At 39.6% G+C, this 20,174-nt stretch overlaps 1 protein-coding gene across 1 annotated transcript in view; it reads right to left on the minus strand.

The window, feature by feature from the left end:
* Nucleotides 1–476: 476 nt before the first annotated feature.
* LOC139200023 (syntaxin-1A-like) overlaps nt 477–20,174 on the minus strand; it is a 56,374-nt gene continuing 36,676 nt past the window's right edge. Inside the window, exons 4-10 of the mRNA XM_070829251.1 lie at nt 17,139–17,213; nt 13,923–13,996; nt 13,311–13,419; nt 6,657–6,730; nt 6,424–6,558; nt 3,854–3,964; nt 477–693 (exon numbers count right to left, since the gene is read on the minus strand). Of these exons, the coding sequence (XP_070685352.1) occupies nt 616–693; nt 3,854–3,964; nt 6,424–6,558; nt 6,657–6,730; nt 13,311–13,419; nt 13,923–13,996; nt 17,139–17,213 (656 nt within the window). The 3' untranslated portion in view covers nt 477–615. The remainder of the gene's footprint in view (nt 694–3,853; nt 3,965–6,423; nt 6,559–6,656; nt 6,731–13,310; nt 13,420–13,922; nt 13,997–17,138; nt 17,214–20,174) is intronic.

Below are 20,174 nucleotides of genomic sequence, written 5' to 3' on the forward strand. Positions count from 1 at the left end.
GTTTTAGTCGTTAACTACAAGAGAGGACATTATAAAAGTTTGGCAGTGTGATGATTCTACGAGCAAAATATCCAACATATGTTCTTTATCCTCTTCACCACGTTACAGTGAACTAAACCATGCAGGTCGTTGGAAGGGAGGTAGAGGACAATAAAAAGACTACAAAAGAAAAAGTAAATAAACAGAGGCTTCTAGACAACGTGACTTTGAAAACACTGCCTGTCACTTTGCCTGTACAACACAAAATAGACATTACAACTGATTAAGTGTCATATTTGGAGGTTGGAATGTATTAGTATAGTGTTACATATCATTTAGTAACTTTTTTTTCCATTCAAGAATTCACTTTTGGAAACATCATATCGTTGACAACACTCAACACTCAGATAAACAGTTTGCAGCACCACACGTTTACAAAATAGCAACTCATGCGAAAACACCTCTGGCCCATTACACTGCGTGTAAAATGTCTCGTACAGTATGTAACGCACCTTGCGCTAAACATGTCTTAGATTGCATTCATGGAAACAGGAAAATATGAATCTGTTGTGTTTTTGCTCTGTTGTTTGAGTGGCTGTGTGTTTGTATGTCTTTCAGCGTGACTGTGGTTGAGGTTTAGGCCACCGTTCCCCCAATGATGGAAGCAATGACAATTCCCAGAACCACACAGCATATAATAATCATAATTTTCTTCTGTAAAGTGTTGACAAGAACAGATCAACAGTCATCCAATGCAGCAAATGGGGGAGCAGATGAAAACATGTCAGAAATATCACTTCTACTTTATACATGTCAGAATATTTATAATAAACAGACCAAAATGCAGTTTTGAAGAAAAGCAGAAGAACGCAATGCAGTCAGGAGGGTTTTACTTTAATGTATTTGATGTTGGAGTGTGACTGTAGTTTGGAAACACTTCCATATCCTCTACTTTTTAAATCCTAAATCTTTGGTTCCTGCATTGTGTTCATATCACATTAAACAGTACAGTATGTGTGTGTGTGTGTATATATATATATATATATATATATATATATATATATATATATATATATATATATATATATATATATATACAGTATATTCCCACACATGCCACAAATGTGAATAGTCATATTTAAAGCCACTGTGTGTGGAAAATGGGAGTCTCAAGTTTTTGCACCATCTGGTGGTAGCATAAAAGAGAGTAATGTGTGTTCAACAGGATTTTTTCATTTTCCTGTAAAAATCCACACAATGACTTTAAAGCAAAGTTAAATTGTTAAATATGTCTTCTTAGCATGCAGTCCTCCACATTTGTCCATAAACAGCCAACGTCCAACATTTGAACCATGTAGAAACAGTCTCCATCAATGCTGAACAGAATCGTTTGACATTTTGGGAAATACACAGATTTCCTGTTTCCTGTAGCGGATGGTTTGAGAATCGATACCCCTCTCGTGTACAGTAAATAAGAAGCCAGAGCCAGCAGCTGGTTAGCTTAGCTTCGCATAAAGAAAGAAGGAGGGAAAGTCGGAGAAAACCGCAAGACAGAAAATGAAACAAACACCACCAGCAACTTCAAACAAGGACAATTAGACCATTACTGTTTGAATTTTGAATTTCTAACCTGTTACGTGCATTACATCCTCCTAATGTAAAGTTCTCAGGTGTCATAATACATCCATGGGGTTCATTCATATTTCTCGTCCGGGTGCAGTGACTTCCTGAAACAGTGTCATTGATGTGGTAACCAGCAGAGAGAGCTAGGCCAACAAAAAGTCCAGCACACAACTGATATAAAACCACAATAATTTGATGTTTTTTACACAAGTTTTTATAGAGCCTTTCATCTAATGCTTGGCAAGAAAGCAAATACGTGTATTTCCCAAATTGCTGAAGTTTTCCTTTATATTTTCAAGACAGTGTTCATGGACACATCTGTATGTATGTGAGGGGCTGACTGTTCATGAACTTGCTGTGAGGTATGCACACTATGAAAAGCATTTCCCCGTTATCAGTTAACACACCCACACAGCTTCCTGTGTTTGTAGATAAGCATGCAAAGCTCTTCAACAGACTGCAGAACATGCACATGACGACATGTGAATCACGACACAAGCAGACACAAGGTACAAGATTTCGGCTGTTTAGATAAGAAAAAAGTATTAAAAAAAATGCATTTAAAGTTAAAATATTTGAGTGCACAGAAACATACTGGACTGCCTTCAGAGCAGTGATGTAAGCACGCCCCCTACTTAATAAGAAGCTACGGACTGCACATTAAAGAGCCCACTTTATAGAACATTTCAACTGCTGAAGACGTGAACCTGAAAAGGAGGCATCACATCCTGCCCTCTCTGCTCTGTCGGGAATTCTTAGAGTCCTAACTGAGTCCAACTGTGAGGGAAATAATGAGGACGGTCAGACATATGGCAATACAACCTCCTATCAGGATCACCTTCTGGATGGGGGAAACGGGAAGGGAAACAAGGAGGGCAACGTGTCAGATAATGGTTGAGCTGATGGGAGAGAGAATGACTGAGAAACTGGCAACAAAAGGAAAGAAAGGAAGAGAAAGAAAGAGGGAAACTTTGTGGTTGCGCTGTCTCTGATTAATGCACAAGTGGGGAAATAATCAAGTAGATCGGGGTGTTGTATAGTATGACGTTCCTCTACTTTTGAGTGTTGTTATAGATATTAGCCAAGAGGTGGCAGAGTTGTTCCACTGTGATGCAGGTTGTTAACTGAAGGAGGGATATGATCACTTTTAAAATACTTTTGAAGTAACCCAGTGAATAATAGTGATGGGAATTTCGGCTCATTTTAGAGAGCCGGCTCTTTCGGCTCCCAAGTGGCTCCTCAGGTTTTTTGTTGCTTCAATAAACGTATTACCAAATTATGTGTAAAATGAATTACTAATGTAAAAAACACATTATATAAAATATTTATTGTTTATATTGCTTTATTAATTTTAAATTATTTAGTTTTACTGGGGTTATAGAGCTCTGGGCTGTAGGTCTTGGTGGCTGTGGTGTTGTCCTGGATGATGCTGTAGACACACTGGCACCTTCATTAACAGCAGGGTCCCTTGCTTGTCTTTCCTCCTCTAACTGAATTGATGGGTGAACAGTACACACATGCCTGTGCAGGTTGTTTGTGGAGCCTGCCTGATATGAAATTTTAATGTTGCAAAGTCTGCACTCTGCCCTCGAACTATCAATTATATTAGAATTTGTCCAAATTTTACTACGTTTTCTGTCGCTCATGTTTCTCATCTGTCCTGCCTGTAGTCTGACCATGTAGCAGTGCTCTCTCGCTCCAGTTTGTGTGCCCCCCCCGCTCAGTGTGGACACACAGACACCACCACACATCTTGACCAATCACGTACGGCTTTAACAGAAAAAAGACGAAAAAAAAACATATCGCCTCCTGATCATCAGGGATGTATTGAGAAAGCTAGTTTGTCTTTGTTTCACTCCCACACTTTGCACATTTCAGTAATTTATCAATTACTTTTCGGTATCTATTTTGACATTTCACGTACTCTAGCAGCAGGTGATGTTCTGTGCAGACTCGCTAGCAGTTCATTGATTCTTGTGACAACAACAAGTATACCTTTGATCACCCTAACATCAATTTTTAATCCTGAACATACCCCAGGTTGGAAATCACTACGGTAGAATATGTCAAATAACACTCATGACACACATGCTCCACATGCAGAGAACAGGCAGGTGAGCATGCACACACTGACAACAGTTACAGTTACACACTACAATACATACATGCAATGCTTTTGAGGCGATCTATCACTTCTTTATGTGATAACATGTTTGTGCACATGCGTTGTTTCACTGTATATGTGACTCACCCTCCGGGCTTTACTCTGGTATTTAACCGCCTTCTTAGTGTCTGATACTGCCCTCTCCACATAGTCTACTGAGTGCTCCACATTGTACTCTATGCGGTCTATCATTTCCCCCTGGGAGAGTTAGTTACAGAGGAGGTATGGAGGAGGACATGCAGACAGGAGGAAAAAAGAGGGAGACAGATGTGGAGGCAGGAGGAGGAGGAGTGGATACACATGGAGAGGAGGTGAGACAAAGGGGAGGGATAATGGGTGAACGAGAGGGAGAGAGAAAGAGAGGGAGAGAGGAAAGAGGAGAAAAGGGAGTAATAATAAGTCAGTTTGTAGATTGTGTGCATCTTGCCTCTCACCCGTCTGCTGGTCTTTTTGAACTTTTTGCATTTTGGGATGTTCTCCTTTGCCTGCTCCACATGTTCCTGAGTCTCCAGCACATTTCGCTCAATGTTGTTCACCAGTTCACCCTGCACATAAACAAGAGACGGAGTCACATTCAGTACCATCTCTAACCACATCAAAAATTAGATTTCATAGAAGTAATAATTTGAAGACGAGTGTGATGAATGATTAATAAATTTTTTTCTTCAGGTTCTTTAGCTCTATTATTCATATATTTTCACACTGATGCCTAGTTTCATGCTTATTTAATGAGCTTTTAGAGGATGAGAAAGACTGGTGTATCATAAGGGCTTTGAAAAAGACACTTATTGATCTTTTCTCAATCCCTCTTTATTCATGTACCTATCCACTTTTTCCTCCTATCTGACACTTTAACTTATGACAGTAGAAGTCAATAACCATGTTTAACTCAGCATTCCCTAGCAAAGGATGCCTAATATTGCATGTAACATTGACCCATGATTGTTAAAAAAAAAAGAAGAAGAATTAACCCATGCGTGAATATTAAGGTAAACCAGTGTATACAAACCTAAATGCATGCACTGCAACAATGATTTAAGCATTAAAAAGTGAGGGATCACAGGTAAATTACCTTGCTGTATGCGAAGTGGAGCGCTGCTGTCTGCTCTCAAGAGCTTAGAGTCATTGTGGTGGTGACAGTGTTGTGTTGTGGAAAAGAAAAAGAAGGAAAAGAGAGTGCAAAGCTGAGAAAAATTAACAGACAGTCGAAATATAATGTCAGTATTCTGTTAATAAAGGAAGAGTTAGTTAATTGAATTATTTACATTTAGAGCATTCATATGCTTGACAAGAGAATAACACAAGTTTGCACACAAACACACACAATACTATTGAATTATTAGACATTCACACAATTATCACTCCCACACTAAAATTATGAGGTGAAGCCTGCCATTGCATTGAGTTGCCATTGTAATTCATATCACTTACATGCCACAATTTACTTTTCTATTCGTCATTGAGCATATTTTTTTATTCATGTCATCACATTTCTATTTGCATAATTCAGACTGAGGATTTCTGATGAGGGAAACAGTTAATCTCTACGGGGGTTCAGCCCACACACTCATGCAGTCACACGCAGAAAATCTGTGCATGGAATGAACCTGAAGGTCATTACTTTAATAAGAAGATCACAGGCAACTCTTACATTTGTGGATAATCTAAGTTTGTGGCTTTAAAGAAGCTATATACTAAGAGAGCCACGTATTGTCAGTGCAGTCATGTTCATTGCTGATGCAAGTTCCTCGGACAGAATAAAACTCACCTCATCATGAAGAAAAAGCTCCTGTGATAAGTTTTATGTGTCTGTTCACCAAACTTTAGCATCATTGGTTAGTGGGGCATGGTGATACTAGAATGGGGTGGTACACTGTTTGATCAGCTATTGATAGTCTAGCAGAAAGTAACCTGTACAGGAAATATGCTTTGTGAACCGGAGAGAAAAGGGAATAACCTCTGTCAGTTGGATGAAAGCCCTAGTAATAAATTAAGCAAATTAATGCATCGCTATTTAGTTGCCAACTTGAAAATCCCAGATGTCAGATTTTCCTTCCAGCTCATGAATGCAGCATGATAATTACATATCAAAAAATGGTTTAATGGCACAAATCCCAAATACAGATAATAACCAAATTCCAATCAACGGATCCTTGAGCCAATAATTATTTGTGGCCCAATTTCTGTTCAAATCTATGGAGATATTTTGCAAACAGACAACCAGATGGAGCTGAAAACATAACTTCCTTTCAACTGGCAGAGATTTGCTGATATCTATACTAACACTCTACAACTTGTACACAAATTAGAGAGAAAGATTGCCAGTTGTCATCTGTCTGAAGTGAAGTTATTTTCATGACAGGGAGAAGCAGCAGCTGCTGCAGCATGCTAGCCCCGCTTGTTAATGATTATACTATACTGTGAACACAGTCTGCTACTGAACTTTTGCAGAAGCCGGGGCACTCTTTCAAACCAATGACACGAAGAAATTCTAACACTAGAAACTGGAATTGTAACTGTTCTTCATGTTGTCCATGTTGGCAGATGGATTGCCAAGTTATGAATGAATTTAATATCTGTAGGTTTGTTTTCACATGCGTTTGGCTGAGTCCCAAACAACACAGCTGTTGGTACAGAGAGAGGATCAGTGTTTTCACCTGGCTTTCCACCAGCATGGCCATGTCCATGAACATGTCGTGAAGCTCTCTGATACTGTTTTCCAGCTTGATAATCTCATTGTGCCGCGTCTCGATCTCATTCATAGCTTGCTCGGTGATGTTGTCCATAATGATCTAAGATGGTGCAGCAGAAGGACGGAGTTAGAGAGGAGTAGAATAGGATTGAAAACACACTTTGTGTGCATCCATGTTGTATTTGTTGCATCACCTACCCCCGAGGTAAAGATAGCCGGGTTGTCACTCTCCAACATGCTCTCCAGCTCCTCATTTGTTGTATTTCTCCCAGCTAAAAGGGCAAACACACACCCAGAAAAATCTATAACGGCAATCATGTTGGTAGGTGTTGAAAAAATCTACCAAGTGTGTGGTTACTGCAGTAAATCTAAGCCGAGGAATTAAGACGCGTAGGTGCATTGCTCTAAGATTAAAAGGTTCTCCAAACAACAGTGGATGAAATCCACATTAGGAAACACAAATAAAACACTCATCCTCCTTCAAGTCTGTCTGAGGATTAATTTTAAAAAAGCTGTGTGTCTCGCTTTTGCACATGCTCATTTTCTCTCAATCCACCTGTCTCTGCTACCCATACTGCATTTTACACTCTTTATTCTTCCATGTCTCTGAACAGCAGTGGCATAAATTAGGAGTCTCTTTTACAGGAGTCAAAAACTTGATGCTGTAATGTGAAAAAATTGTTTGCGCAAAGGATGTTGATCTACATCATCATGGATATGGAGGACAAGCAGCACCCTTAATGTTACAGGATTAAATGTATGTTTGTGGATGTGTCAGTATTCAACCAGGCATCTCAAATGTTGATTTGAATTCAAAACAACCCACAACCACAACCAATAGCCTCGACAAGCACACTACAACACTAGACACAACTTAAGCTTTATAAAAGCAACCCTCCCAAAACTTACACACGTACAGTTCAAATACAGCTGTGTAAACTGAGCAGAAACATACGTAGATGCAGTCAGGCACTGAATTCTTGGGAGTTAAAAAGAAAACAGGTCATGTGCAAACGCTGAGTCAGAAACATCAGTCATGTCTGAGAGTATCAGAGTAAGAAGCTGGGGTCAGTCTGCACATCATTTGGGATGCTTAAGATAAAATCCTGTACTTTTTGACATTTGACATTTGCCCTTCAATGGTCAAGATAGGCAAAACATGAGTAAACAGGCCTTGGATGTGAAGCTATCTAAAGTATGCAGAGTACAGGAAAGTTAGGAACATCTCCTACTTATTCAGCACCTTATTAAGTTTGCCTCAATACTTCAGTGGTTCTCCCATCAAACTCTTTATCTCTCCATCTACTGACCCGGCCTGTATGACAGCTCAACTTACTGCGTCTTCCTGCTGATGCGTTTGCACCTCGTTTATCTTTATTTTCCCCGACAGAGTTGTCCTACTTTATAAACATACCTCTACACCTCTTTGCTACACCTACATTGATATTCTGACTTATGAGCGCTGATTTCGCCTGCAGAGCTGCTTCTCTTGGGATGCTGTAAGTCACAGTCAGACTGTGTCAGCATCATTCCCAATCTTTCCTCTGCACATTTTAAATCCTTTGTGGGGCTAGATACAGTATATACAGTACGTACTATCTCTCTCCCATGAAGGCACCCTGCATCCCCACAAACCATTACCTGGTGCACAGTCTGAGCTGAACAGTTAGTCAGGCACCCTCGGCTGTTATACTGATTATGCTAATGTATAAATGGCCAATAAGAACAAAACAACGACTTTAAGGAAACATTATCTTTTTACAGCATGTTGAGTAGCAGGAGTTTTAAATGAAAAAGAGAGAAAGCAAACAGGATATTATAAAATCTCAGCAGAGCAACTGCATAAAATTTACAACTAATTAATTTGCAGGAGATTTCAGATGTCACAACACTAAAGCTGATGATATATTTCTAGACTTGCCATTGTTGTTTTAACAGAATAGGTCAGAAATGTTCTTCTTGCATGCAAAACATGCAGGAAGCCAGTGGTTACCAACATATCTGGCATGTGACCCTTAAAAATTAAAATGTCTACTCAGGACCCCAAATCACATGTTGTCACTAGTTATTTTTTTTATTGTTAAATTGAAGGCTAAAGAGGTTAAAGAACAGGACAAGAATGGAAAGGAATAACAATAAAGAATAAGACAACAAGACATTTAAAAAAAGCAAACAAACACACACACAAAAAAGTACTGCTTTGCCAAGTTAATTTGGTTATGAGCTACAGAGGTTGGTGACTTATTCTGTCTGTAGAATAAAATGCAAAGTGCAAAAAAACCACTGGCTGGCTATGCTAAGCTAACTGCTGCTGGCTGTAGCTTCATATGAATAATGATAGCTTTGTCAGATATTGCACTTTTTCTCTACAGCTACACAAAACCACCATTCATGACCTAATCAGAGTGTGTGTGAGTACGTGTGTGTATTGTGTTTATGTGTGATGAAGACTGGTGGCTGGTGTGGGAGGGGGGGAGGGGGCTTGTGACAGAGCAGGTAGGTTGATGGGGAGTGATAATGGTCGCCAGTCAGAGCCAAAGATTGCCTTCATGAACAGAATACTGATGAAGCTACTCTCTAACATTTACTGGTGCATGAACGTGCGTCATGTGTCCATATGTGCACTTCTGTTAATCTCGCTTCTCATATCCTCGTGAGAACATTGTGTCTTATCCAAACTTCATATCCACATCAAACCCATGAATTTCATTTAGCTGTGGTGAAGTGGTTCAACTGTTTGATTACCGCGCTTAAGAATCTCCTCATGTTCAGCCGTGTCATTTTGCAGTTTGACAAATGAAAGGATGAAGACAGCACACAGAGGAGTGAGAGACCCTGGTCACCACATCACTGTGATCAATTCTCTATCCTCCAGGCCTCGCTGATAATAAATAATGTCTCTTTCATTAAGGCTAAAAAATTACAACACTAAAGAGGGTCAGAGTTAGAGTTGAAGGACAGAAAGGAGTGACAATGAGTCATGGATAATCATGACGGGGGAAAAAAAACAAACGCACTCTGGTGCTACCCTACCCTATTTATCTCACTTCCCACTTCCTACACACACACACACACACACACACACACACACACACACAGTCCTCATTGGGAGGCTCTTATTTGTTACCATGGAGACCCAAACCCTGAGAAGCCCAATATGAAGCTAAGAAGTCTCACTTCACCCATAGCATTAATGGTCTATTAAATCATTCATACCATGTTGCTACCGGTAACAGTATTATTTCATTTCCATTGTTATGTAACAAAAAGACCCTCAAGGAACAGAGTCCAAAGGCAAACCACAATCAAATAATGCAGAATGAGCCATTCTTCTGTTTCTGTTTGCTGCAATGTCATCTGCAGAGGAATGAGAAAAACATGCATACCTGTATGCCGCATTTGCACACATATTGGTCGATCCGTTTGTTACACAGGAGGAATGTGTTGGCGTACATCTCTGTCTTTTTCCCTAGTCCTGTGTCTGTCACAGTGTCCGCAGGGAAATAAACCATAACAATCAAATGTCAAAGAGGCCCTGCTGCCTGTGACCAACATCCCCTCCATCCTGCTGGGCCTGCCTGTCTGCTTATGGAGGCAAATGAATATGTGATGTTCTTCATTCTCAATCAATAATAAACTAAAATGCTGCAGAGTTGCCATCACACTGACTTGAAACGCGACAGGAGTGTTTCATTTGTAATTGGTGATGCAAAAATATTCAAACATGTGTTACTGTACAGAGGATGTGTGCCTTTGAAGGAATAGTTTGACATTTTGGTAAATACACTCTCTGTCTTGTAGAGAAATAACCCTTTCATCCGTCTGTTAAATATGAAGGTGGACCCAGGAGACAGTTAGCTTAGGTTAGACTCAGGAGGAAACAGCTGGCCTTGCTCTGTCCAAAGGTAACAAAATCAGCCTACCAGCTCCTCTACAGCTCACTAATTAAAACATTATATCTTGTTTGTTTGACTCATACAAAACCAAAGTGTAAAAATGTCATGCAGTGGTTTTATGGCCAGCCAACAGATACTCGACGAAGTTATTGCTCCCAGTCAAGAGAGCTGAAGTTCACTAATTAACATGTTGTCTCTCGCGTTTGTTCAACCTGCATGAAAAAAGTGTGAACATGTCGTGCGGACTATTGGCTGGCAGCAGTGCCCACAACATGTAATTTTTACATTCTGGCTTTTGCATGGATCGAACAAACAGCGTATAACATACTCATTAGTGAGGTTTAATTGTTTCCCCATCTCCAGTCTTTATAGTAACCTAAGCTAAGAATCTCCTGGCTCCAGCTTCATGTTTACCTTGCAGATATGTGGGTCGGCCACATCGGTCTCCTTATTGAAGTCTCTACAAGAAAGCACATAAACATAGATTCCAAAAAGTGACATTTCTCATCTTATTTGAGGAGCAACATGACCACTCACAACTTACGCTGCAGACTTATAACTTTAACCAGAGAGGGCAGTCAAATAAGATAATTATTTGGGAACAAGCACAGCCATTTTATTCAGACTGAAGAAATACAAAAGAACATATATAGAAAGGCGTCGAGACGTGAACAGGAAAGAAGAGAAGCAGCTGAGGAAACAATGATACTAAGTCTGACAGACCAGACTACGTTTTCCCTCTGAGTGTGGCACACATTGACTCTCATTGATTCACACACCAACAAGTCAAAGGGATTGGCACAACAGAAGCACAGCTCTCTTGCCACATAACCCTCTAGTAATTAAACTCTATTAGATCAAAATACATATGTAATCTAAATGGAAAATCTTTACTGGTTTCCTGCAAAATCAAAAACTGAAGTTCTGTCTTTGCCTCATACTCATAATTTTCCCTCTCTGTGCTTTCATTCCACCTTCGGACCCTCCCTGTGCCTCTAATCCCTACCTTGACGACCGGTGATACCAGCCTAGGCCTCCTGCGACTCCACCACCTGACAAAATCAAATCCAAATGGATCTGGATGAGCTCAAGGAAAAAGTGAGTCAGGTGTGTGTGTGTGTGTGTTTTTACTTCATGAGGAGGGTTTGTGTTGGTCTTTTGATTAACCCCACAGAGAACTATGTATTGTCACTGCTGTTCTTTTGATTGGACCACATTTAGTGTATACTGGGCGGTGCTCGCACACACAGACCTGCTGCATGTGTTCACTCTAAACTGACAAATGGCCAGAGAAAATTACATCCATGGCAAGCACCCTGCAACACAACTGCCCCTGCTCTCCTCTGCTATTAACACTAAATGAGTCATAGTGTTTTTGTCTGTATGCATGTGAATGTGTGTGTGTGTGCCATTGTGGATGAACTGACTGCATCACGATGACTGTTAGGGGCAGCTGGCACAGTGCAGCCTGCCAGGGTGCCCTTGCAGAGGCCGTGTCAGCGCCTGGTCCGGGAGCCTGGGGCCTGCAGCTAATATTGTCAAATCATATTACACATACAGTGTGGCACGAGTGTGAGGAGCTCAGATCTGAGCTGCAGCAATCTGGCATGTGCATGCATATGGGTGTAGGTGTTGGTGATGTATGTGTTTTGGAAAGTGGTTTCAGTGTGAGAGTGACTGTTTTGGTACACTACAACAGACAAATCTAAAAGAAAAACATTTATGGGATAAACTGAAATGTATCTATAAACGAAATGAATAAAGGACAGTTTTATTTGTACCAATTCCAAGTGCCATAGATGATTGGATGGGATGATAATGGTTGGAGGTACTGTAGGTTTTACGTTATGCTGCCATTGAAGTACACTGATGCTTTTGTCATTTGTTTTTACATATTTGTAGCTATATTACCATACCATATTTGTATCATGTGTTGTGCATTTATCATGTTCAATAAGTCTGTGCTCTGTGTTTTACCAGTGAGACAAATTTCCTCTTGAGGACAATAAGTTGAAGTGAGTGAAGTTGGAACTAAATTAAATTATTTTCACCACCCAAGTTAAAGCCTCATTTTTCATTAATAATAAATGAACTGCAATAAATTCACTTAATATATTTGTGTAAGTGTTTCATGTGGTTTTACAAATCAAACTGCATGTCAACCCCGTAGAGAAAATTTTGATGGATGGCTATTCATTTGCGGGTACTTTAATTGTTACACAAAGTAAAAACAGTTAATCAAAAAGAGGAATTACTTTAAATCAAAACAATGCATGGGCAGTGATTATGGTACTAGCTGGATGTTGTGAGGAGGACGTTTTCTCTTGGCAGAATTGATAAAGCAAAGGCACGACACTTCACACATAATAATTTGTTTCGATGCATAGCAGTACTGGCACCTCCTTATATCACATCCTCAAACCTTCATAACAATATGTAGACATGGTAATGCCCTTGCAAAAATGGGTGATACTGATACCCTGCAGGTGTAGAAAGATTGAAAATGAGCATAGAGGGCAACAGTCACTGGTTTTGTACCCTGTAGTGTGACATAGTGAAAGACAACCAATGTGGCATCTGTGGCACCAAATAACACACCAGCACAAAGATTAGGATGTCAGAAATGTTTTCTGCCACTGTTCCTCAAGTTTGACAGTGATTCCCCTTTTCTGACACAGTTAATTCCTCTCCAAGCTCCTTCTCCTCCTGCACATCAAACAGGATTAAAAGTTTGCAGTGAGTCCCGTCAAGTGACCATGACATATAGAGGTGACCGTGTAGTCTGATGAATGACGAATGATTTGAGCTCACTCAATCTGCACGAATAGTTCCATAAATCTCTAATACAAAACTGGATGATATCCAAACTATTTGTGACTGAGAGGAGATGCAGATGTGTTACTGTAAATCATGCAGTGTTCACATGTTTAGGGTTTAGTCTCCCAAGTCTACTCACTGATCTCCAGCTGTCTCTGAATGCGTCCCTTGCAGCGCTCCCTGTAGTCCGACTGGGTGGTATTGTATTCTGACATCACCTCGACAAACTTACGGGACAACGTGGAGTGCTGGAGATACAGAAAGGAACGACAAGCATTTCACTTAAACCTGCTTAATGCCAGCTATAGGCACAAGCTTAATAAAAAACTTAAATGATGAATAATCAAGGGGTGAGCTGTTGCAAACATGCATTGAATGTCAGTGTAGGTGTGTCCCCATGCCGTATTACATGTTAATTCTGAGCAGGTTGTACATGTAGTGTGTTTACACTGAAAAAGTGACAAAATCTGAATGTGCTGGTGATGGATAATATTGTCCAACAATACAGAGGAAATGGAAGAGCCGCTCACAGCTGCTAAAATTAAAACAAATTGCAGGTAGCAGTGAGAAAAGCTCTACAAAGATTTTGGCAAACAAAAAATAGTATTGCATTTTTGTAAAACAATTTCCAAAACAAACTGCCAACAATTTACACTATGATAATAAGTATAATGTAGAAGGTATACAGTAAGTATGCATATGCAGTTGGGACACAGCCGTTAACTCTGCTGCTTTTTCTCCTGAACTGTACCTGTGTCTTGCGTATCCTCAGGTCAGCTGATGACCTGTTCTGGGATTCTTCTTGTTCAATTATTTGCTGAATACCTGAAAAGATAGATAGATACATATAAAATATACATTCAATTACAGGGTGATAAAAATAAAGACTACCGTGCCATTAAGCTGTCGCTAGAGCTTCACAACACCACACAATATAAAAGTGCCATCAAACTAGTCACTCAGATGGAAAGGGAATAACTGGAAGTGTGACAGAGGTCTGACTATTAAGATATTTAACAAGGTATAAATTACTGCGATGGGTGTTTTCTTTCTTCTTCAAAAAACCAAAAAAACTGCTTTTGGCCATAAGAAACACTTTCCCTACTGCTGCCTCACAGTCGCACTCACACATTGTAGAAGGAGCTGCTGCCGATCATAATGACATAAATTAGAGAGACTGTCAATGTGAAGCCATGTGAACTCAATCAATCACTGAATTATGCAGAGACGTAAGAGCCTGCTCATTTACACTCCCATTTTTCTGTTATTTAAACTGCAATGAGATGGCTGTACCAGCTCAGGCACGTTCAGGGATATTTGGCGAAATGTTTATGCAAACAAGGTGAGCAATGTCAAGATCAAGAATGTCAGGTTCAGGTCATTCGTGACACAGGCATTGAAAATTTGAGATTTACCAGAACTTCAATCAACATTAACATCAGTTTATCACTCCATTCTGATTGATCCAGCCATCCGGTGCTGGACACTCTGTCAGTCCCTAAACATCGACTTGTGAATTGTTTGAATGTCACTGATAAACCTTGGCGCATCCTCACATAGCAACAGCATACACTGTATTTTGATTGTTCCAGGAAAACAATATTGGTTTTGACTGGGTATGGTAAAGGCAAAACCTTTGTGGGAATGATTAAATCCACTGCTTGACTTGAGATTTGTACTAAAGTGGCACGGACAAGTTATTCAAGAAAGCTTGTTGCTTTCATTAGTGTTTTTCTATTTTGAAGGTGGAATCGCAGGGCTCACACTCACACCGACGGGCAATTTAGAGTCACCAGTTAACCTAACAGTCCATGCGTTTGGACTGTGGGAGGAAGCCAGATTCCCCGGAGAAAACCCATACAAGCACTCCACACAGAACGGTTCAAGGTTCAAACTGCAAACCTGCTGCCCAGCGGATTTGAAACTGGAACCTTCTTGCTGAGCTAACCACCGCACCACCGTGCTGCCCTACAAACAGCCTTTCTTCCTCAAGCTAATTATGCTGATGATCACGTCTGAAACGCACACTTACCCATGAACAGGTGGCATGAATCTAACGAGGGTTAGCTGAATCTCACTTGAAAACAACAACAAAAAACTCACTTGAACAAAATGGTTTCAGATAAAAACTAACTCGCACTATGCAAAGACAGTGTTTCTCTCTGGGAATTTCAATAGCTGCTAAATACATATTAATTTAGATATTCCTAAATATACCAATATCACCATCTTTTGAAGAAGTGTACTTACTGAATCCATTAGATTGATTGTGAATTGCAAAGAAAAAGATAAGATAAAATAGTGCTTCACTCTATAAATTACTGTGCAGCGGTTCAGAAAGTAGTAGTAGTAAAAAAAAATGCAAACTAGTTAACAGTAAGACTAAATTCTTAATACACAAAGGCAAAAGTAACAGTTATGGTATGAAACGTTATTTAAAAGATTATCACCGAGGTGTAAAAATCAAATGTAGAAATACCAGACAGATACAGTGAATGCTGTCAGACCATCTTGGGGGTCGATCCCAGATTGGAGATGAGGTCACTTACAGTACTGACCAACCAAATAGATACACACACGCACACAATTACAAAAGTGGATCCTGTGGCAACGGTTGATGTGAAATGGAGTGACACACTTAGAGGCCGGTGATGCAGAGCCTGTTCTGCCTGATAGCACTTGTGTCAACTGAGTGTATCAGTGTACATAATATACATACACATACACACAACACTGTGTGTATATGAATGTGTGCATCTGTAGGTTGTAGGCATGCAGGACAAAGGCTAGGGGCTATCATCCTCTAGCTCTCTCTGCAATGAGAGGCCCTGCTCTACTTTGCTGAAAGACACTGAACAGATATTCTATCTCTGACCCCTATTCTTTGGCACCTGAGTGCTACAGGGAAGCACATGAGACTGTTTTATATAGTAAGAAAATTAGATATGTGGTGGACACTGATGTATTCATGCCACAGGTGGCACATGAATCAGAGAATAATACGGTACACACACACACATGCACACGCGCACACAAAAACACACACACACACACACACACATATATATAAACATAGGGACTATCCTCGTAAATGTTGGAGGTGTGATGCAGGACCAGCTACACATCCACTACGCCTGTAACATTACTCAGTTTGTGTGAATAAAACTTATGTGTGGTCATACATATGAATAACAGCCGCTACCTCAGAGAGTAAACTGAGTTGTCTGTTGGCTGCCAAGTGCTACAGTTCACTGTCCGTTTATATCCCACTTGCTACCCTCTCTCCTCTCAGGGGCCGTCACATCACATAAAAGAAGCACACACTGGTTATGAATATGTTCATAATGTCTTAATACAGATTTCAGGCCTGTAACTAATGATTGTTTTAATTATTGATTAATCTGCCATCTGTTTCTTTAATAATTAGTTAATGCTTTAGTCTGTAAAATAAAAAAAAAATAGTGAAAAATGCTTGTCACTATTTCCTAAATCCCGATTTGACGTCTTCAAATTGATCCTCTTAAATGTTTTGTTTAGGATGATGTAAGACCAGGAAAAGCAGCAAATCTTCACATTTGAGAGGCTGAAATCTATCAAACTATAGCATTCTCGCCTAACAAAGAACTTAAATGACGAATCAACAATTAAAATAGCTGCTAATTAAGTTGACTAATCAATTATCTGACTAATCATTTCTGCTATAAACCGACTTGTTACGAAAATCCCTCATACTGGAGCCAAAGCAGCAAAAATAAGTCATTGTATAACAGTTAATTATTATGCAAAGTCTTGTTTCATATCTAAGGAAAAGTATAATAGTTTTTTTGGTTCTTGTAAATCTGTGCACACACTGTACTGAGCATGTAATTATTTTAACACAAACAAGGACGGGTTTGATTGATGACGGACACAGAAAATAACCAATAGTTGCAGGTGTAGCAGGACAAAATAGAAGACTTGTACTCACTCTTTAATTTGGAGCGTACTTTGTTGGCCAACTTCTTGATGTCTGCCATAAGATCCTCAAGCTCGGCCTTAGTTTCTGAAGAGGGGAAAGAAAAGATGAGAAGAGAGGAAAAGAGGAGAAGAAAAGAGAAGATCAGACACAAATGTACACCTGTACAAACCCACTCGAACAAATCTGTGTGCAGGCAGGTTTCACAAAGACAGAATCAATACTGACACACAAGAGAGGACTTGCGAGTGTAACTCAAAAGGGACAAACAATTCATCAGCCTCAGTCCACAGCAGCGTCTTTTCTCTATCAGTGTCCTTCACTCTATCCAGGCTTACGCCTTCAAACACATTAGGCCACTGAGACATAAGATGAAACCCATGTGGGTAGCTGGGTATACCTGGGTGTGGACAACTAAGATTAGCTATTTTGGTGACCAGAAGAACAAGTGAAATCAAGATGGACTGCAGCACAATCTGGTCTACAACGGGAAAAGTTCATTGTTACCTGCAGTAATATATTATCAGTAGACGGAGTGGGCATATTTCCATTGGTGTTCAGTTGTATCAACAATGACATAATGACAGTTTTCTAAAACTGTTCTTGTCCGTGGGACATCTAGTATGCTGAATATAAATAAAGCCCAAATAAATGACTAAAAAAATTGTTTCGTGAAGGTCAGGACACATGGAGGAAAAATAAAAAATGGACATGACTTGATTCCTCTGCTACTGATGAACTATTTACTACTCTGATGTGTCACAAAGCACATTAGTTTTGAAATTTTAAATTAAGGCTAGAGAATGCATTCAATGAACTAGTTTGAATGAAGTGTCGTTGAAACACATCTGAAGTCAAAAGTGTTCGTAGCTTGTGTAGTGTAGTGTGTCGTAGTGCAGTGTAGCTTGTTGGTAGTGAGACCACACATTCTCACACATCAGCTTGTAGGCATATGCACAGGACTGATCATACTTTTTACAAGTAGATATTTACTGTTAGTATTTCTTATAAATAACGAATGCATTGTTGAAGTTTTAACTCTATGCTTCAGTCTGGCGTTGATATTAAGGGGCGTAGTGATGCAAGAAGGGATTACCTTACATGAAGTTCTCTTTGTTGTGTGAATGATGAATGACATTTTGGGTATATATGTGTGTCAACTTCTTTACTACAATCACTACTATTCCTCAGCCGAAGAATTAACTAAAAAAAAAGATTTGTCAGAGTGATTCAGCTTGAGCCTGATTTAGTTTGAGTTTCTCTGCTGGGCTAAAATAAACTTCCTTGAGCGTTAGCCAAAGTATAAAAATGAACAAGATTATGCATGTACATATGCACATATGCATGCATGTTCTTCTCATCGGTGCAATCTTTGAAAGGCAGCTGAACACTGAAGGACGGCCTGAGTGGCGCTCACATCACGCCGTCACGTTGTTTATGACAAACTGAAGAACCAACCATCTTCACTCCCGGCTGTCGCTCATTACAGCTACAGCCAAACCAGGTTTCATCATATTTTACACACACTGCACTGACAACACAAAATAAGCTTATAATTAGCTGTAAGATTCATTGAGCCTTGTCTCTAATATCAATAATAGCTGTTGTGATTATTCTGTAATTACAAAGACACCAACACTGAGAAACAGTAGCCTGTTTAAGGCGGTTATACATTCTCAACAGAGAAAATGAATTGAAACAAAATAATCTCACTTCTCTGTCTTTGGAGGTGTAGGTGCATTTGAACGGCTCACTTGACTAATCTTGTCTGATGAATTTCTTTTGTACTTGCATATCAAATTGGAACGGAGGAAAATAGAATGTCATTACTTTTCCAGTGTGCTATTCTCACCACTATAAATTCATCTTCCTTGTTGTTTTCATGACCTGAAGTTACAACCCTAATACAATCCACTTACAAAGACATGACAGTGTGTTAAATTTATCAAATGTTTATGTACTGCTTACAAATGCAAACAGTGGTTTGAAGTAGAGGTTTGCACATTTATTTAGTTTAAACTACAGAATCTGAGTGTAGAGAGGAAAAGGAGAAAAAAAGAAAGGCTTACACACACTCTCTCTCAAGCACAGTTCACCCTGGAGCATTAATTGCCATTTTTAGCACATTGCAAAGAAGTGAGAAAGTCATTTATCATCTTAATGCCATAAGAGAACGAAATCTCCATATGTTAACAAACCCCTGGAAGGTGGCAGACATAACGAATGCTCCTTAAAAGTTGCTCGGCTTAAAACTGTTCAATCAAACCAAACTGCCTACAGTACTTCTTTAAAATGATTTTGTTTTCATATGTTAGATGCTTCTTTAAAGGTGCATAAATCAAAGATAAATAAAAGAAGGGGGACGGCCCTACGAACTGAAACACATAGCAAACATCTGCATCCAATTCTAGACGGAGCCTCAATGGATAATTTGATTACACAGAGTACGTTTGTGCATAATTTGTGATTAGAAAGAAGCTTAAAAATGATAATCATATTTTCTCCTGCTCTACAGCTGCACTACCAATCTACATTATATATACACTCGTTATGGCAGTTTGACAATAAAAAACAGTCAAGACAGCCCACATGGCTGGAATACTGAGCTGAAAACTCATAAACACAAACAAACAATAAAAAGTGGGGATCTACTACGAAAGTAAGGCATGATTTTATCCACAGTGAATGATGCATGACATATGAATCCTAATCAGCAGCTTATACCGCACACTAGCTGAGATAAATCCCCTGACCAGCTTGTATGAAAACGAAACAAGCTCAGTGGAGATAGTGAACCTATTACACAATGATCAGCGAATTTAAAATCTGTTTAATGGACATATTTCCATATCAGCGAACATCAGCCTGCGGTACATACAGCTCAGTGGGACAAAGCCGTGGACATGCAGGGGGCTAACTGATAACTTCAGACTCGTTCACAGCGGAAATGAAATCATTTTGCATCCAGCTACAAAAGACAGGTTCATCATGGCATAAGCAGGTGGTTTCTCTCTTTTTTTAATAGCAGCAGCAGAGAGTTGACAGGAA

Source organism: Pempheris klunzingeri, chromosome 4 (assembly GCF_042242105.1).
Source record: "Pempheris klunzingeri isolate RE-2024b chromosome 4, fPemKlu1.hap1, whole genome shotgun sequence".
In the NCBI taxonomy this organism is placed as follows: Eukaryota; Metazoa; Chordata; class Actinopteri; order Acropomatiformes; family Pempheridae; genus Pempheris; species Pempheris klunzingeri.